Here is a 23,100-nt window from a genome sequence, read left to right on the forward strand (position 1 = left end):
AAAAATGTGTAATTGCTATAATTATGACTTTTTTATAGTACTACTTTTAATAGTATTGATGCGTTTCCTGTGTTTTGTCATAGTTGTGGTCTTGAAGAAACGTGCGTCACCCTCATGTACATATAAACTCCACTGGTTTGTTTTCCTCTTAGGTCAAGACTCATTTACTCTTTGAAGTATCAACAGGGGCCCAGACCCCCCTTAGCTGAACATTTTCTAAGGGCTCCTATGCATCTCCTCTCACTTAAAATAGTGATATGCTTAGGCTTACCCAGACAGTCTGATCTTTCTCTTCCAAATCAGCTCTTATTTGAATCTGTGAAATATTTTAGGACCACCTTTTAACCCACCACACCTTCCAGTTCACTTGGTTTACTTGGTATCTCTCTAAACCTGGGCTCATTGAATGTCGTACTAGGGAGAGGCAGATCAGAGTACACAAAGGTCTCTACATATTTGTAGAAAGTACAAAGAACAAGATTTACAGTTTAACAGTTATTTGAGGAAGCAGTCTCCAGTATGTTGCGATTTATATCCCTGCAACCTACACTAATCTAAAGTACAATTTATTGCAATTTAACAAGGAAAATAAAATGATAAAAGTCTCATTCTATTAGAAGTATATAAATCTGAGAAATTGTTGAAAAATGGAGCCTTTGGCAGACAGACGGACGTTTAAAGTCTAATGTCCACTGAGTCTCCTTCTCCGGTGTGGTCCTCAGACCGAGAGAGAGTCTCCGGGTCCTCAGACCGAGAGAGAGTCTCCGGGTCCTCAGACCGAGCGAGAGTCTCCGGGTCCTCAGACCGAGAGAGAGTCTCCGGGTCCTCAGACCGAGAGAGAGTCTCCGGGTCCTCAGACCGAGAGAGCCTCCGGGTCCTCCGACCGAGAGAGAGTCTCCAGGTCCTCAGTCATCATTGACCGGGAGACCGTCTCCGGGTCCTCAGACCGAGAGAGAGTCTCCAGGTCCTCAATCATCATTGACCGGGAGACCGTCTCCGGGTCCTCAGACCGAGAGAGAGTGTCCGGGTCCTCAGACCGAGAGAGAGTCTCCAGGTCCTCAGACCGAGAGAGGGGCTCCAGGTTCTCAGCAGGAGCGCTCAGCTGGCTGGAGGGCATGCTGCACAGGGACAAGGAGGGAGAGGGCTGCCACAAACTCAAAGACTTTAGTCATTAGCTCCAGAATCATTTCCCAAAGAGAAAGCTCATGGGGTGTATGCTGCATCTTGGACAAGCTAAAGCTGTGAGAATGAGCCAGGCCCATAAGTCTGTGATTTCTGTGGAAAGTTACACAACACTGATAGACACTTACATCAAAACAAGACAAGTGTAGATTCAACATTTTGGTGGTTGAACTCCAAGCCTGAAATAAGGACACAGGATAGAGACTACAGAAGTCTTTTAGACTCAAACACAATGTCTCTCATTTTAAGGCTGTTGGTGACGTCCCAGGTCTGAAACAGTATGAGCAGAGTCATCAGTGCATTTACACAACACTAAACAAATAGTTCTAGTTTAAATTCAGCAATGCTTTGGCCTCCTCATCCCTGACCTCCACCTCAGATTGTCCCATTCTGTAAACAGAAGTATACAGCCCGCTGGGAATATCAGGTGCCATGGTGGGACGCCAGTGGCAAAACTGTTGTTGTGTTCTTAGGCAAGGCACTTCATCCTGGTATGAAAGCGGTGTGTGTGTGTGTGTTGATGGTAGTTGGAAGGGCTGATGGCGCAGATTGACAGCCGTCATTCTGCGTCAGGGGAGCTACTTCCGAGTTTGGCGTCAATGAATAATGCACTGTAAATCGTCTGGGAGTGTCCAAAAAGCGCTATATAAATCCAGTGCATTATTATTATTATTATTACAGTGACCTCTGATAATATTGAAACTAATTTATATCACTGACACAATAACCATTAAACATCCCCTAAACAACTATTCTAAATGTACAATATTGTTAAAATGTATGTGCTGAAATACATAAATAGCAGACTGAAGCACTTGTAGTTAATTTGTATCTGTAATGAGTCAAAGACGTTATTAATTCAACCCGCTACAGCTAGAGCAAAGAGGAAGTACACGTGATAAATATTGATATTGCTCCTTCTTTCAAATATTGAACAATAAGTCGATGTCGCAATCATTGTGACAGGCCTAAGGGTCTATAAAGTATCTATTTCACTTACCTGCTAATACCAATACCAATTAATCCCTAATGGTTGCTTTCATGTTGTTTTTGCAGGATATTGCCGATCCATTTTTTGCATATTGTAAACAACACGCAGATCGCTTTGACAGAAAGTGGAAGAGGAAGAATTATCTGGCTTTACAGTCCTACTGTAAAGTGTCTCTGCAAGAGAGGGAGAAACAGCTCACCCCTGAAGCACAAGTGAGTACACAGACACAAGATTTTGATAATTTACTTTGTTTTGTTTAAGGACCATAAACAAATGTATTAAACTTTCATAAGTAATTGCTTTCAAGTGAAAACAGAAATATATATTCCTTCCAAATAACCACATTAACTCATTATTAATCTTGGGTCAATGAATACTGGTTAAATAAAGTAATAAAAAAATAATATGAATAAACCTTATGGCAGTTTCCTAAAAAGACATAATTGTCTACATTTAATATAACTTTACCTTGGCACTAGAGTATTGTTATATTAACCACATCAGGAAAACGATAATTATTACATTTTTGTTTCCTTGACATAATGTTGCCACTTTTATTTTAATTTTATTTTTGCCAAGTAATGGTTAAAGATGCACAATATAACTTCCATCTCCATTGAGTTATTGCTTTACCTGGAATGTTTCACAAAATATACAAATATAACAATGTCTTGTAGCATCACCTGCTTGTCTCCATCTATACAGATAAGTTTTAATGCCAGAACAGGAAAATTTCAGGCAAAGCTGACATCTCCATGTGACTTCTCCATGGAGACAAGCATGTGCCAAAACATACTTACTGCACATTTAAGTAACACCTATGTAACTCAGTACAGTACAACCCTAACTCTCACAAGGCTCTTTCAATGTCCAATGTCCAGGCCCGGATCATGACGCGTCTTCAGCAGTACCGGGCCAAAGCAGAACTATCCCGCAATACAAGACCGCAGGCCTGGGTGCCCCGAGAGAAGCTCCCGCGACCTCTGACCTCCAGTGCATCGGCCATCCGAAAACTGATGAGGAAGGCTGAACTGATGGGCATCAGCACGGACATTTTCCCCGTGGACACATCTGATGCCAACGCCAGCATGGACGGGCGCAGGAAGCACAAGCAGCCTGCACTCACAGCCGACTTTGTCAACTACTACCTGGGTGAGCAAGAACTTGTATACATGTTTTATACATATATGTTTCGACTTAAAGGAGAAAACAGTTGAAATTCTTGTGGGATGATCTAGTGACCTTGTTTGAAAAGTTAAAAAATTGGGGACAGTTATTAAAGTGGGACTAAACAGCTAAACTCTGCCCACAATGACAATCAAATAGAGTTACTAAATGGTGTAGTGTCTGGAGGTGTAAAGAAGATATGAGAAAAGCGAGGGGTGGGGTCTGGAGGTATTTTATTTATTTATTTATTTATTTATTTATTTGAAAGGGACAGCGCATATTAATGAACATCTGTAAACACAGTGTAAATATGCCAGATTATAGCAAAAAATACAAATTTCCATCTGTTGTCCCTAGGCAGGTACACAGACAACAAATACAACATAGACATTACAAAAAATACAATAAAAGCAGCTAAAAGTGGTCACAGACCTGGTTTTCCTTCAGCCACAGTTTAAGGTGCAGTTTGAATGTGGACAAAGATGAACATTATTTTATTGTCAGAGGAAGACTATTCCAAATATGAGCACGGTTTGTCCAAATTTAGTGCATCTGTGTGGTACATCACAATCTCCTCGAGATGTGGCACTGGTTCCCATCCCAGTCACAGTCTTTAATTTGAGAAAGTCTTTCAGCGGAGGAGGAGCAAGTCCATGTAGAACTTTAAATATAAAACAAGCATTTTTAAACTGTATAAAATTATCAAAACTCAACCAGTTATATTTTTCTAAAACAATACAATGGTGAAAGGAGCTAGATTTTTTGTCAAAGATTTTTATGGCTTTTTTAAAGAGGGATTCGATTGTTTTTTGTGTTGTGCCGGCAGCAAGTGACCAGGTGGTTATGCAATATTCAAAATGAGAAAAAATCATTGAATGTAAAAAAAGTTTAGCTGAGTGCTGTGTCATAAAAGGCCTTACATGTCTAAAATTTCGCACATTAAAATTGATTGTGTTTGTCATTTGTTTTATGTGTTTCTTGAATGTCAAAGTCGGATCCAAAGTCAAACCTAAATACTTGAATTCTTTGACAAGATCTAGTTCTGCTCCATCCAAAAAAACACTGGAGCACTGCAATTCGTTTGTTTTTTTGGTAAACATCATACATACAGTTTTCTTTATGTTAAATTGCAAGCAAGAACCTTGGATCCAGTTTTGGACATGAGTCATGGCTGTTGTCAGAATTTGAGAAACTTCTTGAGTAGTTTTAGCGTGGGTAAAAATCACAGCATCATCTGCATATAATTGGACATTGACATTGAAACACACATTTGGTAAATCATTAATGTACATACTAAATAAAATAGGGCCCAGAATACTGCCTTGGGGGACCCCTGCTGGACACAAAAGGAATGGCGATTTAATTCCAGAAAGTGAGACACACTGTTTTCTATTACATAAATATGATTCAAACCATTTCAAGGTTGTTTGTAAAAAGTTAAAATTAGTTAATTTGGACATAAGAATTTTGTGATTGACTGTGTCAAAGGCCGCCTTGAGATCTAAAAAAAACAGCACCTACACAATTACTGTTGTCAAGAAGGCCTTTCACTTTTTCAATAAAAAGACAATTTGCAGATTCTGTGGAGTGATTATTTCGAAATCCAAACTGCATTGGATGTAAGAGTGTGCTGCAAATGTTCAGAAACGAATTCACTTGTTTGGCCACCCATTTCTCTGCAACTTTAGAAATTACAGGGAGAATGTATAAGAACAATGTGATTAATCCAACACTATCCACAGTCAAACTCTGCCCCTGCAGCCAGGTGTTTGTAATCAGACACACCTGGGTGTAATAAGGGCATGTGTGATGTCACCAACTACTGGAAATTGCAAAGGCCACTGAAGGCAGCGCACACTTAGATTTAGGCATTTTTACCTAGTTTACACTAAAATTACCCAAGAAATGACTACGGACAAAAGATGCTATTAAAACACCATATACACAGTTTAATAGCTCTAACTTATTCCTAGTTCTCACAAACTTTGGCACATTGAAAGTATTTACAATGCCTTGAATTTTTCAGATGACGAAGCAGGGTAGACTGCCAACATACAGTCAATCCACTATCATCCTAAACTGCAGATGCAGACAGTGCACAGTGGTCTGATTTTTGTCACAAACATTGAACTTTACTTTTTTACAAGAGAAAAGGCTCCAAGATTTAATGATTATATTTGAGATTCAGACAGAAAAGCTGAGATGAGCGCAAGCTGAGGTTCAGTAAATAGTCACAAGTCACAGTTTATACCCAAACAAAAATAAATCTAAAATGTGTCTGCTCTAAATGTTGAACTTTAAATATTGAATAAATGTTTTCATTCAAGTATTTCCTTTAGAAGTGTAGAATAACTGTCAGAAAAGTTTTTAAGCAAAAGTATGTCTTTGATTCCCAAAATATGTCTTTGATAAACTTAAATCTAGAATTTCAAACTTCTAATTCATTAGTTTAAAAGGTTGGTTTATCCTGCTGGTAAAATGTTGACAAAATAAAAGCGACATTGAGTAGATTGTGGCTGCAGATGTGGATGTAACCTTGAGCACAGACTCCATTAGCCCAGCACAGGACTATCTGCCATCAGTCTCCTCTGTCTCGTGCTGTTTTCCTGTACACAGATTGGGATGGCAATATTGATTTTTGTTCCCATTGATATTCAGAGCGGAACATGCGAATGATCCAGATCCAGGACAACATCTCGGAGCAGAAGAACCTAAAAGACAAGCTGGAGAGTGAGCAGGAAAAACTGCATGTGGAGTACAACAAGGTCAGAACACAATGCCTTCACGGCATGAATACGTTCACTATTGTCAGGTCATCTAATTTAACATACTCACATAATCTAGGAAACCCCAAAGCTGCAGAACTTGATGTATTATTTTCGGTCTGACAACATTTTAGGATTTAGCTGCTTAAAGGTGGACTATGTTACTTCTCTGCCACCTTCTTGTCTTCATGGACATGTTTTTGTGATTTTATCATGACAAAGTTATCAATAGGAAAGTCGAGCTCGTGCTCCCCATCTGGGATTATGGCATCGCATTCTATAATCTGAAAACTACCAATATGGCATTAAATGTATCTAAGCACGTATGTCATTATTGGTGTCATTATTTCCCAAAATACCATGAAAATCATCCACTCGTACTGTGCATTTGATTACCTCTCCACTGATCTGACTGTAACTCTGCTTGGAATTGGATAAGTAAAATGCCATATTTTGGAACATTCCAGGCAAAGCAGTAGCATCTCCATGAAGACAAGCAGAGGGTAGATCCTCCACCAGAAATGTTACACAGTGCAGCTTTGAAACAGTTTAAGATGGTGTACTGTTTCCAAATAAATAAACCAAAAAAATCTGCATTTGCACCTTAAAAGAAGACCTTTTTGTAATTTCTAAACCAGCCCTCACACCTCCTGACACATAGCCTCACTGTGTCTTCTAGTAAAACAGTAGCAATGTCTATGGTGCTCTGGGCGCCTCTTAACAGAGTGACCTGAGAGAGGAGGCTGCTGCTCCATCTGTCAGCATGAAGACAAGCAACATGAAGAGAAACAAAATTAAGAGAAACAACACAGAGTTAAAGTTACCAGACTGTGCCCCAACTGTGCCACATGTGTTCCTATAATAACTAATGACCCCCTTTGAGTCTTTGAGAGAAGGAGCCTGCAATCAGAATGATAAGACTGTTAACTGCTGTAAAAAACTGATTTGTTGATTTAACCTAATTTAAATTAAATTCCAGGAAAATTCTTTTGTTCGAACATTTTCTAGGGAGTCCCCAAACTCTACAAAATCAATGCAGAATTTGATTCAAGGCACCTAATTCATGGACTAATGTCCATAAAGGTCTTGGCTGAAAAATACCCTTTAGATTATTTATTACTGTGGGTGGGGGTGGGGGGGTGCCATCAGAAATCTTGCCCAGAGCCACCAAAAGAGCTAGTGCTGGTCCTGACTTGTAAGTAAACTATTGATCTGTTTACATTACTTATTGTTTAAAGGGCTTATACCTGATTTCAAACCACGAGTCAGAAACAATACTTTACAAACGGTTGTAGTCTGAACTTTTAGCCCTGCCCACTTTGTCCTTTCTGTCACTGAGATATTGCACCGAGACAGAAACAACAGTCTGGGATAGTGTCATGCAGTTGTTTCCCTTTAGTTTTCTATTCTCTGTCATGGTCCATTTTCAAGAGTGACAAAAAGCAAATACTAGGCAGAGGATCAAGTGTCTGGGATAGTGTCAGGTTTTCCATGATTCTTAGCAACGATATGCCTGATTTGACAAAAAAAAAGGTGACCCTGTCAGTATCTTCTATATTACTTATTTCCTGGGAAAATGCTACGTAAAATGAATAAATCATATTTTACTGTCTTATTTAGCAGCTGTCACCATATAGCACGAGACGTAAAGACCATTTATCTTGACAAAAATAAAATTTAATCTGGTACAGGCCTTAAAGTTTATTTACCAATGTGATAGGTATTTACTTTCTGTTTCCAAACTACGTTATCATGAAACCAGTTAAACATGTCTTGAAACCAATTTAATATTCTGCACAACAATCAATTTATGTAACTGCTCAAATCAAGATTGCTCTTCTGAATTCTTGTCATTATTGCATTTTTGCAGTGTGGAATGTTAAACAGGTGGAGAGAAGGAAACTGAAGGTTTTATAAACGATGAATATTGAAAAAGGATATTAAGCCAGCTTTATAGTGATCATGCTGTATTTCATTATGCAAAATGATTTTGACTGTTGACTGTTTTGACTGCTTGTGTTGTCAGCTTTGTGAATCTCTGGAAGATTTGCTGAATGTGAACGGAGAGCTGCGCGGTGAAGGCCAGACCATGTGGACTCTAATGGGAGGCATCCTGGGACAGGTATCACAACCACTGAACCACATCTCAACTGTCAACCTTAGTGCCCGTATGTACACACCAAGGTCTTTAAAGTGTCTTGCTGAAGGACACAACCACTGTAAAAAAATCAGTCTTTGGTATAGTGGACAATACCACTGCATTAATTGTGATGCCCAGTTATAATTTTATCAAATAATTTGTTTTAGTCTAATTCTAATTTAGTTGAAATAGTCCAATTTGGATATTTTGTGCCAATACTATTATCCAATATTGGGCCACTGTGGTCAATAACCAATATTTGCAGATACTAATATTTAGCTTAAGTTGAAGTAAAGATCACAAATTTTCTTTTTCGTTTTCTTAAAATAATAACAAAATGTCCTCATCTCGGATATAAAATAATTTTAGCATAATGTCCCTTTTATTTATATGAGTCTGTCCAGAAAGACAAATCTGATGCACTGAGGACACACTGGGAATGCCACATGGGCATATAGAAACTGGGGCAGTACCAAATTAATATCGATACATACCGATACTGGATATGATATATGGTCCATCCCTAAAAAAAAAAATCTAAATATATATTTATGCTAAACATTAAATCACATGCTTTATGGGACAATGGATGTGGCTTTTGCTGACAGATATTTAATACAAATATTCCTTAAAGATCTTCAAGAGCTTTGACACAATCCATGAACTAGAGTAAGTGAGAGATGACCTGGTAAAACTATCATAAACATATTAAAAATTTTATGTATGATACTGTATCAGTATCATACATAGAATTTGACTTTCATTTGTTTGCCTCAATTCATAACTCATAACTTACAGACCGACTGTTCTGTGCGTCACTTTATGATTGCAAAGTTTGTGGAAGTCTTGTATTTAATCATTCCTTTTTTAGCCAAACAACAAATCGTGATGGAGAGTTATCCAAATTGTAAGTAGCATGCCACATGGCTTACCGTGGCTGAGAGCAGGAGCACGTCTGTTTATAAAAATCCACTCATTCTGGGCCAACTGATTGACCTGTCATCCTCTATGAAGTCCGAGCCGACTGCGCACACAAACGGTGTCTCTGGATTTTGTTCCCATAGCTACCGGTTGCTTCGATGAGGAACAATAGATAACGCCTGATGGTTTATTAAATGAATCTGAAATGCATTGGACAGAAATAGATTGAGACCAGACAGACTTTTGAGACTAATTCTTAGGATTACTTTGTGCCTGATAATGATTATGTTATATGGTTTGGTATCTGTATGTTTACAGTGCAGTATGTTCATTTGGATTATAAAGCTGCTAAAAAGAGAAGCGTAGCAAATGTTAAAGTTAGAAAATAACTTGTGTTTCTTGAGTAAATGCAACAATGAGTAAGCTATTGAATTTTATTTTGTAGTTAGTAGTTGTGTTGCATAACCCAGAGTACAACCCTGTATGCTTGTATTGTCCCCATATTTGACTTGGACTCAAATTTTCTTTAATAATTATAATACATTTTATTTATTTTTAAGAGTTTTTAAGTAACAATTTACTTAACACATTTGTTTTGTGTTTCCAGATAATTTAGTACTACCTTATCAAATTAGTAATCATCAGATACCAATAAGGTACACTTAATTGTCTCTGTAGGAAAATGTGTTCTCTACATTTGACCCATCCTTCAATTCCAAGGAGTACAAGTCGCCATGGAGATGTCAGAAGTAGATGATGCTAGAGTGTTGCACCCGGTGATACATCCACAGATGTTGAGCCAGGCTTGGTCAGGATTACCTTATCTGGAGGAACTATCTATTGTGCATATTTTCTGACAACAGGTTTGTGAGAGCTGGCTTGACATCTTTGAGTAGCAATTTTTACAGTTTTAAAATCTGGTACCCCAGCTTTAAGAACTATTCTTATATTGTAAGTAAGTACCCTTTGAATCAATCAAGTTTGTCCAAGTTTAATAGAGGTCCACAGTAGTGGAGCAGTAGTTGTGGTGGTAGAGCTGTTGCTTGGATGAGAGAAAAAGACATACTTGCAGTACGTGCTTTTGTAGTTTAATGATTGTAGTAGCAGACAGTACTGGTTGCATTATGAAAATCTGAAGTGTGCAGTAGTAGTTGCAGCTTAAAAAAGTAGCAGTTTGGATACGTTTGAGTGCTTCTCTCTCTCTCCTTAGTTTGAGATCTATCCATTGCGACACAGCGGACAGTCTATCTCTTTACGAGGCGCTTTAGTGCCTACTGTATAAGTGAATGTAAAAGGCTCATTAAAAGTGCCGCAGCAGTGCAGATAAATGGCCCTAATGATAATGGTGTGGAGAGGATGGACACGACTGAGGGAGAGCGCCTGCCTCCCAAACCACAATGACCACCATAAATCAGCTCATTATGAACATGCTTGGCCTTAAGTAGCGACATCAGTCACTGCGCCACATGCCTCCGTGTCATCTCTTCGACACGCATCTCCCCGCTCAGATCTGTCAGCCCACCGCCACGTCCGCACTAATGATTCATGTCCCAGTGAGTGCTGCTGCTGCTGTTGTGCTGAAGTTTAACACACCTGGCAACGTAATCACAAAAAACTCAAAACATTACTCCCAAAAGACAGACCTGGAAGTTAAGGGTTTGCTATGTAACTTTTCTCGTGGAGGGTTCTGCCACCTGCTTGTGTATAAGGAGATTTCATTGCTTAAGCTGTAAGTATGGCATTGATTGAACATATCTCTCTTGCCATTTGTTTTTTGTTTTTTAAAGACATTACAGTACATGTATTTACCTTGTTGACATGTTTCTCTAAATTATATAAATATAATGCTTCAATCACAGCAGCAAGGAACTGGTATCCATTGCTAAACTGTGAAATACTCATATAACCACTCCCTGTTCAAATTGTTCTTTATTAAAATTAAGAACTATACCAGCCTTAAACACAAGACAGAGCAGTTAATCCACAAATACAAAACGATGTACATCAATTTATTTAATCTGCTTTGAATGAAATGCACTCACTGTAGTTTTCAAAGTCTATTGGTGCATTTATAGCCTAGGCCGCTGTTCTGAGCCTTTTGCAGTGACATAGGTGTTACCCACGCTCTCCATATCTGGATCCCTCCAGCTGACCCAGACTGTGAGAGAGTCCTATGTACACTATCCACATCTCCACAGTTGCTAACCTGGCTCACACCAGATTTGTGTGTCGCTCTGAATTGAGTTCTACACATTATCAATGTGGGATGACTCTCACTGAAAGCAATTGGAAAAGGCGAAACGTCATGACAATTGAATCTGATTGGTCGACGCGTCAAAACAGAGGAACAAGGTTCACTTGAGCGCTTCGCCTTTGGCTTCCACATAAACCTAAATGCTGCACTGTTATTCGTGCACCAACCACCTGTTGGACCCTATAGTACCAGCAGGGACGTGCCAAGATGGATCCTTGTGAGTTTGCGAACTCACAAATATCACTGGAATCCATCTTGCTGCACAAGGTTACACAGTTGTCACTGACATGAGAAAAAAGAGGTACTGTGTGATGCCATTTGTTTTTGTTTTGGACTTTACTCAATATTAACACATTTCCAGCTTTCTTGTGTGGGTCTGGCAAAGTATTTTTGTGACACTTTTTAAGAGCAAACAAGTTGCAAAGTCTGCATGGTGCAATTTAGACTTTTCTGTGCTTGTGTTTGTGCTTTCTCAAACATGCTGTGTGAGTGGAGCGACAGCAACACCTTTTGCTTCTTCGGCTCCTTCAGCTATAGCCATTCAAACAAGTGCCTAATCAAACCGTAGCCAATATCCAAAATGTGTAGTGTATGAGAGTGTATGTGTGTATGTATGTATGTAATATATATAAAACATATATTTTACATACCGTATATATATATATATGTGTGTATATATATATGTGTGTGTATATATATATATATATATATATATATATATATATATATATATATATATATAATTTTGATATTGTTGCTCATTGTATAAATGTAAAGTTATGACAGTAAACTTACTGACATAATATGTCAATAAGTTACATTTATACTTTACACATTGAACCATAGTTTTAACAAAATATTTGGGAAACACTGCAGTCCATTGTTGCACTGGATGGTTTCAATAGTGCCATTATTGTGTGGAAGAGAGGACAGAAATTCACGATTGTGTTATTTAGTTATTGACTGCTGTTCAATTTAATATGTGATGAAGCACAAAGTAATCTACTTATCTGTTGGTTGTTTTTAGCTCTGCCTGTATAGAGGTTATGCAGATGACACTGCAACTTTTGGAACTTTATTAGTGAGTGGCAAAGGTGTATGCGTATCAACAGTGTGCAATGACATTTTCTTCTGTAAAAGCTCAAAACACATCTAAAATGTGAAAGACCTGCTACAGCTTAATAATAAATATAAAAGTCTACAACTCCGGTGAAACCAGTTAAACCACAGAGACACTGCAGACAACACGCCCATTTATCACTGATACAGACTTCAGGATCAGACACAGTTGAACGGAACCTTTCTCTCCTTAAATAACATGTTCTGAATACATGTGTTGAGGAAATAAATTTTGTGCGGCAAAAACAATAGCTCCATGGACAGAAATGAAGCAATATAAATCAAAGAAACATATTATGTCTGTTTTGCTGCTCATAGTTCCCCTCAACATTCAGACTGAGTGGCACTGAGGCAGTATTTTTTGAAAAAAGTAATGTCAGTACATAATCTTTTATTGGGAAATTAAGTGTAAAATCACACTGATACCACAGTTTTGTAACCATATTCTTCAAGCTAAATATTTAGTCTGTCTTTCTTTAGTGTTATTGGTGACATTATTGTTCCATAAGCCATTTGAGCTATTTTTGCTAGGAGTGTTCTGAGCTGTTCTATCCCATCATAAGAGCCGATAGTCCACTAAATCAGTTTGCTCCAGGCCACATGAATCCCCAACAAGTTTGAGACTTCAGCATCTTCCAATCTGATATGAGATCAGACGGCCTCCGACACAGCAGGCTTTACAGGGAGACACAGTGGATTATTCCTGAAACTGCAAGACGCCAGATAGACACTTCTCAGAAATGAAACGTTTGCTGGAGCTCACATTTTAATATTGTAACTGTCAATGTTTTTGTAGTAAAGAATATAAGAGGTTTTGTACAAAAAAAACATTGTTCCAGCCATTGTTCCAGTTGGCTAGTAATCATAGGATACTTCATGATCCGATGCAGTACATTCTATATTAATAATTTCTCATTATAGCAATACGATATATATATACAAGCAAATTGTTACTGCTGCCAAAATTTGGTTTTGAAAAATGTATACATAATGAAAATGTTATAAGATATGGAGACACTGGTCTGTAATAACAATACTGTCTCACTAGATGAAACATCACCCATGTCAAATGCCTGCGTGTATTTGATTATCCCACGTTTACACACAATTTTTAAAAGTGGTGTTTATAATTTTGAGCAGTAACACAAACTATGACGGTACAGCGGAGACAAAAAAAAAAAAAATCTTTGTAATTTTGCCAGTTACAGCTTGGTGCATATGCTTCTCAATATCTCAATACCTTTATTTTAATTTTGAGACTTGATAGTCTGAACTTTATTTCCACTTTTCTATCAATGAGCCGATTCTGATCTTCTTTTTACCATCCTGGCATTAGTAGAGTTTCTCAGGAGGACACAGTACCCCTTAGCAAATAGCCACCAGCTCCAATCTAGTACCGACTGTTTTCTTTTAATCTCCATTTTAAACTTCCTCTGTCTGTCTGATAAAGCGTGTTAAAGCACCTCCATATCTGCAAACACTTCCAGCACCACCCTGTACGTTTGGTCACCCTGCCCTCATGTATCACCTCCCTGTGGACAGACACCTTCCCATAGGTGCCCCGGGCCACTGCGAGCATGCCCAGATTAGAGTCTCCTCGCTGGGGAGAAAAGCCTTGTCTGTTTGGTGGCAGCCCCAGTCCCTGGCAGATAAGTTTTCTAATTAACCTACGTGGCAGCATTTCACCGCAAGACGCTAGGGGAGAATAAACTGGCTATCTGCTGCCACTCCTCACCTCTGCTATGTAACTGTTTTTTTTTTTGCTACTTGGACTACCCCAGCTCCAAGGCTTGTCACACTACAACCATGTCTTATTCAGTTGAAATGGGACTGACACAGCAGATAGCTTCTACAACTACTTTCCAATAGTGACCAAAATGTTCACTTTATATTGCTGGGTTTCAGATGACATCACAGCATTTTATAGACAAATATTATTTAAAGGAGCTATATCAAGCCTGCAGTCTTACTGTTTTTAAAAAAGGTATTATAATCACAACTGAATCAGGGCTGCCGATGCCTAAACCTACAGATAAGCCTCTTTTCCACTGGCATAGTTTGTATGGGGCCATCTTGGAGCGGGTTGTGCTTCCATGTCCCAAGCAAGGCTCCAGCTCTGGGTCCAGAGAGTGAGACACTGACGTCACCCAGACATAACTCATGGTTTCTTTAATAAATCAAATCTAAATCATACCTGAATTATACTCATAATTGTATGGTCGATCTCAGCAACTCAAAAAGACATTTTTTTAATTCCATTGTGAGATGAGACTAACATAATCACAAAATGTCTTCCTTTTTATCATCAGTTTTTCTGTATTTATTTCATTTCTCTGCGCCTCTGTGCCACATTTTAGTGTCTCTTTATGTAACGTAGAGGGTTTGGCTCATGTTAGATACAAAATGCACTAGAATATGATATGTTCGATCTTTACACGCAAATGGCGTGCATCCATAAACAGGAATCAGATGTTGCATTTGTGGTAGCTTTGTTTTGCAGAGCATGTCAGCTCAACGTTTAATTTGCCATAACTGGAAGTACAGTGGTTTATCATAAGTCAGTGTTTGATGAGAAATAATTATTTTATGTTTATGCCTGCCTTTTGCCAAATTGTTTACGCCTGTCTCTGTGTTCTCTATTGTCCAGTCATCTCATTTAGTCGTTAACCACGCCACTGTACCAGCCCCAGATCCCTCTGGGAGCTAGTACCCTCCTGGGTCCACTTTGGACCCCTCAAAGGGGTCACTTTAGACAGTGGATACACTTGCTGCTCTCACCGATCCCCACCAAAGCAAACCAGTGGAAATGAGGCTATAGAGGACATATAAAATTCACATGAAAGCTCAGAACCTCCAGAATTCACTCAATAAGCTGTAGAGGCTGTACTAGAACTGATTAATGATTGGTTATAGGTGCTAGGGTTTAGATCAGAGAGCATCCAGTTTTAAACCAACTGGATTTTCAGCATTGAAACTGTCAACCCAAAAGAGACTCATGTGAGGCTCATTCTGCTTTCTGACAGGATAATCGTTTTGAGAACCAAAACCCAAATTATAACAACTTGGCCATCATCTCTGTTTTTTGTACTGAAGAATAAATCAGCTTTACGACTCTTACTAGTAAAAGCTATATTTGATATGAACATGTTTACCATGTATCCGGGGACACGGATAGGTCAAGTGTATGAACTTTAAAATCTAAATATTGCATAAGTTTACTACAGATGGGGGTCAGCCAAAATGAATATTGTTAAAATGACGATTTCTGTTGTTAAATATTAATTTCTAGGATTTAGTCGTCAATGTAAATGACCAGGTTCTACATTTTGTAATTTCATAGCAAAGTAAGAGTGTAACCAATAGGGAAAACTGGTTCTTGTCCCCATCTGGCACTATGACATCATCTTATTCGTGAATTTGAAAACCATCAATGGAAATATCTTTGTGTTTTTGTCAGAAACTAAATACTCCGGCCGTTCTGAAAGCTCCAAAGGAAAGAAAGCCCAATAAGAAAGAAGGAGGAAGCCCGGGCAAGTCATCCAGCCTCCCAGCTATTCTCTACAGGTGAACACACAATTTTGTACATTACATAAAACACATATTAAGCTTGTATCTTAGTTGCAAGTTAAAACCATACTTCGGAACATTCTCCATGGAGATGGATGCATTTTATACCATAGTGTGGAATATTATAGCCAAAGGAAAAAAATTTCAGTACAAAAAAAAGAACCAAAAAAGCAAAAATACATGCTTTTGTTGTAGTCTATTTTTTTTGCCTAAAATGTTAGGCAGTGGCTTTACATGTTGGAGAAGAGATAATCCTTCTATCACCTCTATAAACAAAGCTCACTGTTCAGTTTGGTTGATGGAATTATTAAACAAATGCAACTGAAAGTGGAGTTATACCTTGGAGTTATCCTAGACACAACATTGTCCTTAAAAAGTCACTTAAAAAGTGTCCCAGGTAATTCAATTTAATAATCAGAATTTCACATCTGGAATAGCTTAAACATGAGTGCTGCTAAAACTTATTCCTACTCTATGATTATGTCTCACATAGACTATTGTTAATCTACTTGGTCTGTTGCCTGCCCCACATCACTTAAAACCATTGAAAACATCTATAAAATACTTGATTAAAAAAACATTTCCCACCACCACTGTCACGTTCTGAAAAAGTATAGACTATTGGACTTTAACAACATGGTCAACCTTAAAAGAGCTTGCCTAATTTACAAGGTCCTACACTCCCTCGCACCACCATTGTTAAATGAGTACATTAAATATAAAGGAAATTTATCAAGGACCACACAAGCCTCCACCAGTGACCTGCTGATCCGCCACAGACGGACCATCTTTGGTCAGAATGTATTATCTGTCCAAGGTGGAAAACTGTGGAATAGTCTCCTGGTAAGTCTGAGATAATTTCCCACATACAGTTATTTTAATGCTCAAATGAAGGGGTGAGTATAAAATGTAATTGTCTTGAATGGATGGCCAAACTGACTGAAATAATGGGGATTGTGCAATGAATGGAATGTGCAATATTGTGTATGGTGCAATAATGGGAGCTGTGCAATGAGTGGAATGTGCAGTGAGTGGAATGTGCGTTGTATCATGTCTGTTCATTAGCATGCATTGTCCCAATCAAATAAATCAATAAAGTGAATTGTCTCTTTCCAGCTGTGGTATCTGTAAGAAGAACCAGGACCAACACCTGCTGGTGCTGTGTGACACGTGTAAGCTGTACTACCACCTGGGCTGTCTGGAGCCCCCCCTCACACGCATGCCCAAGAAGACCAAGAACAGCTACTGGTGAGGAGCAAATACTCACGTCAAGGGGATAGGACATGACTAAAAATTGTTTAAAGGGCACATATTTTGCACTTATTTACACCTATTTTGAACTTTTAACCACGTTATAACATTGTTCCCTCATCAAAAACATACCTGGGGCTGTATTTCGGATCATTCTCCTTGGTTTCAGTAGTCCTTTATATAACTTTGCCTCCGAGTCATTCACCAAATTTTCACAGAATTGTTTTCCCCATGGTAATTGCCTCTGCTTCCAGTAGAGGTGAGTTGCACCGGTTCCCAGTATGAGGAGCACTGAAGCGGTGAAATACTGTGGTTCTTTAATTGGCGATTATTTTAAGTTCTAAAACATGAAATTCCAAAAGTACTCAAGAGCATGTTTAAAACCCCACACCAGCACAAATAATGTATAATATTTGAATTTGTTTCTAGAGAAACTAACTATCCTGTTACAAAAGTGCTCGTTCAGACGGACTTCAGACTGCCGATGCCACATGCGAAGAGAAAAATAGCTATTTGTTTGCTATTTATTGATGCTAAGCCTTCCTGCAACCATTGCCAAGCATTCGTTCATCCAAAAACTCCTAATTCTTACACTTACACCAGAATGCAACACAGATATCATTTCTGAATCAGAATTCAATTTGTCCTGCATTCATGCCAGAATTGACAAACCACTCTGCAGTACATTTAACTAGGGATGGGGCAAGAATTTTGTGAGTGGTTAAATGAAGTGTTAAAGTGAAAAGTCGCATATCTTTGAGCCTGTTGCTAACATTATGAATTGAATTGAAAATGATTTCAAAATCTTGTTTGTTGGACCCTATCTTGTGTCTCGTCTGTCTCATCTTGCCCCTGCATTTAACTATTAGCTAATGCTTTGGTATCCATTCATATCAACAAAACCATATCATTCCAGTAGAGGTTCAGATTCCTGTGTCTTGACACCATATGACATTTGGATGATTTTGTGATCTTGCATATGACCAATTTGTAACTCTGTTTTGCTTTTTTAATAATTGTTTTTATTGTATTATGCAAGGAATGGAAGAAATTCACAACAGGATAGGCATAGAGTAGAAAAAATAACAAATAACCAGATTCACTTACACATACACTAATGGTGCTGTTGTATGTCCTATGTAGGCTGGACAATAATATAATATGGCCATGGTTAATTCATTGTGCAACTAATATTATGTAACTAAACTCATTATCCATTATGGGAACTAGATTTATTCAGTTATTGAATTGCAATATAAAGTGAATTTTCTCTCTCTAGCTGTGGTATCTGTAAGATTACATTTATATTAGCATCCACAAAACCATACCACTCTAGTAAAGGAGAGCCAATGGAATCCAGTGTTTTCCTACCATGTGACATTTGGGTGTAGTATGCAGCAGTCGAGCTTATCAGATGAAGGTGCTGAGATGGTGGAAATGTCAAATTCTCTGGCCTCTTCTTTATCTGAGTGCAAGGAGATCCAGCATCTGTTTCTCCACACGCCCCACCACGCGTTCCAGAGCCGAGCCCACTGTCACTTAGCATCACGCTAACTCTGCTGTGGAAATGAGAGGAAGAAAAAGCACAGCTGCTGCTCTCACAACACAACGTGGCTTTGTTTGGGCTACACAGTTTGTCTCTAACATCCTCGCGTTGGTTTGAGTTCAAACTGAAATGAGCACAAAGCTCTCCATTGACTGACATTTAAACAAGTGCAGATGACAACATTTGTAGACTCATAATCGGATAATTACAGAGCTGATGTGTGAAAAATACTACAGTTATTTTGAGAGGGCATCTTAACGCAATGGCTGTGCTATCAGTAATGGCCTGGAGGATTTGCAAAGAGAAATTTGGGGTGCTCTAAACCGAGATTGGATTGTCTGAGAAACTGAGAAATCTCAAACTTTCAGACTTTTGGACCCCTAACATTAAAGCAGCATTTGCAATTTGTTGTATGAACTTGTTTTACCAACATGCAATAAAGACGTCAGTGCTTCCATGGTCATGCTTCTGTAAACTGTGGAACCGTGCCGTTTTTCCAATTTTCAATCGTGACTGGCAGGCGAATTAACCAATCAGAGAAATGCATGGTCTATTAGTGATATAACAAACATGGTTCTCACAAATACAAAAAGAAGAAAACAATAATACAATACAAACAATAATTACTGCAGATTGGTTGGTTATCCAAGACATAAAAACAAACATAAAACATAAAAAGACATCACACAATGCAAATTCTACCAAAATGATTTTATATCAGCTAGATGTTGAATATTAAACCATACTTTTTAGATTACTGAAATAGCATTTTCTTATATTTTCTTTAGATACTCACATGTGAAATGCATGCATTTGCAAATTGTAATAATCTGTCCAAAAACTGGACTACCAGATATAAGAAAACTACCGTCTTTCCACTGTTTAGGCAATGTTCAGAGTGTGACCAAGCCAGTAGTGACGAGGCTGACATCGCCATGGCGACACTCCCTGATGGCACCAAGAGGTCCAGGAGGCAAATCAAAGGACCAATCAAATTCATCCCTCAGGAGATGTCACCAGAGCCCAAGAAGAGCCAGGTCCGAAGCTCCGTATGTATCAACAACGTGCGTTGTTCTTTTTAAGGCTTTTGTTGTGACTACAATGATTTCCTCACAGCAGTTGGGATTCCACCCTTGTGCGCTCTAATTAGCGTCTCTGTGGCAGGGCAGGCTAATGGATTGATCTCTATTGATTACAAATAATTAGCTGCGGCTCACTTTAGACTCTGTTAAAGGTTATCAGAAAGTTGCCCAAGGTGGTGACACTTTTCCCCTGAGCAGAAATAACATGTGAGCAACAGCACTTCAATCACATAAGACCTAAATGGCTGCTCATTTACATCACAGCACTGATTTCAAGAGTTTGAAAAAACACAAGTGGAAACATTATCAGAGGCACGTCAAATCGGTTTGTATACAGTAGGAATTCACAATAATATCGGTCACCGATAATTATCGGCAGATAATGGTAATTATGATGTCACACCAATAATGCCATTCATAAAAAAAATTCCCCAGTAATATGATCTGAAAATTAGAAGCCCACAATACATTGATGCAGGCACTTTTTCTCCAAGGTTTTGTCCCTCATAGCCCTCACTCAGCCCTACACGCACAGCAGGCCCGGGTCAGAGGCAGAGAGCAATGTGTCAATGTCAACGTCAAATGTATTTATAAAGCTCATTTAAAACAACATCAGTTGACTAAAGTGCTGTACAGGCAATAAAGTACCAAAGACATTTAAATCACAGAACAATAAAACTAAGTGTGCTAAAAGAAAACAAAAAGAAACCCTTAAAATCCAAGATAGCACCTCTAAACTGTGTTAAAAGCCAACGTAAATAGAAGGGCTACATCTTAATTTTAAAATGGTCCACAGACTGAGCAGAGCGGACATGAAGTGGAAGGCCTTTCCACCGTTTAGGGGCTACCATGGAAAAGGCTTGGCCTTCACTGTCAGGAGGAGCTGATTTGCAGACCTGAGGGCTCTGGAAGGAGGATAAGGCTTGCAGCAGCTGTGACAAGTACTGAGGAACCAGTGAATTCAAACATGTAAAAATGATCAGTATAATTTTGAAATGTTTTCTAAATGCATCTGGGAGCCAGTGTAGGGACGACAAAACTGGAGTTACGTACTCCCATTTTTTGGCGAAATTTCAGTGAAACCGCTTTGAAAGTTTTCACTTTCAGATGACTTGTTTCACAAAATGAAAAGCCGTGACAGTCTGTGCATTAGCGCTGTAGCTTGACATGGATCCTATCAGGCTGACAGGCTCAAACTTTAGATTTTAGTTCTCTATCAAACAAGAGGACAAGAGGTGCCCCAAGAGGAGTTTGCCTGTTTGAGCCGCTGTTTTAACCATGTGCTCCGTGTGCAGATGAGAAAACACGTGTCACGCAGACACTTTTACCAAAACAGTCCAATGCAGATGAACTGCATACAAGACTGTATGTGTCTACCTCTCTTCACTAACTTTTTCTTCACTGTCTATATTCACAATTCACAGGTTTGAGTCACTCAGAATCCATCTCATGTTAATGGAGCAGCCACAGTGCTGCAGGTCTGCCCCTTTCCCTCTGTGTGGCACAAAACATGCATGAAACCCACAGATAGAATAACGCTCATCTAAAGCATATTTTTAATAAAAAGAAAACAAAATAAATAAAACTGCATTTAAAATGAGGTATTATATGAGCAGGCTACAACCCAGTACTTACTTTATATTTGTAAATGTCATATTTTTAAGGCTTTATATGTATTATATGGTCTACTTTAGTCACATTTAGGCCCATACAGCGAAAAAACTACCGTAATTAAAAACATTTAATTTTTAATTTCATTTAAAATCTATTATCGGTTTTACTTTATCAGTTGAAACACATCTTCAAGCTACTGGTTATCAGTATTGTTGAAAATTATATTTTATTGCTCAGAGCTTTAGAAAAAAAAAACATCAAAGGTGGGTAGAGTAACCAAAAATTGCATTAAAAAAAGAGTCCCTATGACTAATAATCTAATCTAAAATAGTGTTCCCAGAAATTACTCAAGTATTTGAGATAAGAGTAACTGTGTTATAGGATAGAGCAAAATAAATTCATCTGATGGAGCAGTGCAAGAAACTCAAATATTCAAATAATTTAATATTAGCAGCCTAAAGCTTTTGTGACTTATGGGATGTGAAATCAAAACCTTAACTCAATAGAGTAACTCAATAGAGTACTCAACTAGGAGTAAAAGTATAGTGTCTAATAAAATTCTACTTTTCAGAGCACTTTCCAAAGTTAACCGAAGTACTACCCACCTGTGTAAACAATTCAGTTTTGTTAAACACACATCTTTTCCTGCAGTTTTAGCTGGTGAAGTATGATGTTGAGTGCAGACCGCAGTATCATACCTCTCCCCTCTCTATGCTGGAGGGGACTTATCTGGGGCCCCCACGCTCTGATCACCCTGCGATATGGAGCTGCTCCTCGCTCACTCGCTCGCTCAAGACGCTCTCTGAAGATGGATATCTGACAGCGCTGTGGCGGCGGAGGGTTCTTTGTCTCCCGCTGTCAGCATCGTGCCCCCTCTGCCCTGCTCTGCCCCCCTCTCTGCTGGGACTTGGACAATTCCAGTGTGAGGAGGGGAGGCAGTGCTGACGCTGCACAGGGCACATCTCTGTTACAAACCGCTCAGCGGAGAGGAGGAAAAGTAATGCCTGACACTAACGACTTATCACTCAATATTTGATGAACAATCGTTTTTCAGGCTCAATAATTATCAAGTGTACCTTTTTTGTGCACTTTTCTTTCTTTTGTTTTATTCCTTTCTTTTTCTTTCTTTTTTTTTGCGTTATTAAACCTATATAATAACTTTTTAGTTGTAATTGGTCGAATAATTAGCATCTATGGCCCATTATAGATACTAGAACTCACTACTAAAGTGTTTAATTATCCATCTATCTCCATCCGGGGCTGGGTCGTAGAGGCAGCTGTCTGAGCAGAGATGCTCAGCCTTCCCTCTCCACACACACTTCCTTCAGCTCTCTGGGGGACAGACGTTCCTAGGCCAGCTGAGAAACCCAGCCCCTCCAGCATGTCCTGGGTCATCGCCGGGTCTCCCTCTGGTGGGACATGCCTGGAACACCTTCTCAGGGAGGCATCTATGAGGCATCCAGAACAGATGCTTGAGCCTGGCTCCTCTCGATGTGGAAGA

General features: G+C 38.8%; 1 protein-coding gene across 3 annotated transcripts in view; it reads left to right on the top strand.

Annotated features, from left to right (window-relative positions):
* phf14 (PHD finger protein 14) overlaps positions 1 to 23,100 on the top strand; it is a 105,908-nt gene that overhangs the window by 25,895 nt on the left and 56,913 nt on the right. The window contains exons 9-15 of one of the 3 annotated variants that reach the window (XM_033975211.2): positions 2,239 to 2,385; positions 3,055 to 3,325; positions 5,999 to 6,105; positions 8,132 to 8,227; positions 15,997 to 16,103; positions 17,223 to 17,354; positions 19,790 to 19,952. In XM_033975211.2, coding sequence (XP_033831102.1) covers positions 2,239 to 2,385; positions 3,055 to 3,325; positions 5,999 to 6,105; positions 8,132 to 8,227; positions 15,997 to 16,103; positions 17,223 to 17,354; positions 19,790 to 19,952 — 1,023 coding nt within the window. Of the gene's footprint in view, positions 1 to 2,238; positions 2,386 to 3,030; positions 3,326 to 5,998; positions 6,106 to 8,131; positions 8,228 to 15,996; positions 16,104 to 17,222; positions 17,355 to 19,789; positions 19,953 to 23,100 lie in introns of all 3 variants that reach the window. The other 2 variants (XM_055225394.1, XM_055225395.1) reach the window with 2 other exon arrangements.

The sequence above is a fragment of the Periophthalmus magnuspinnatus genome, chromosome 11, assembly GCF_009829125.3.
Source record: "Periophthalmus magnuspinnatus isolate fPerMag1 chromosome 11, fPerMag1.2.pri, whole genome shotgun sequence".
Taxonomy (NCBI): Eukaryota; Metazoa; Chordata; class Actinopteri; order Gobiiformes; family Gobiidae; genus Periophthalmus; species Periophthalmus magnuspinnatus.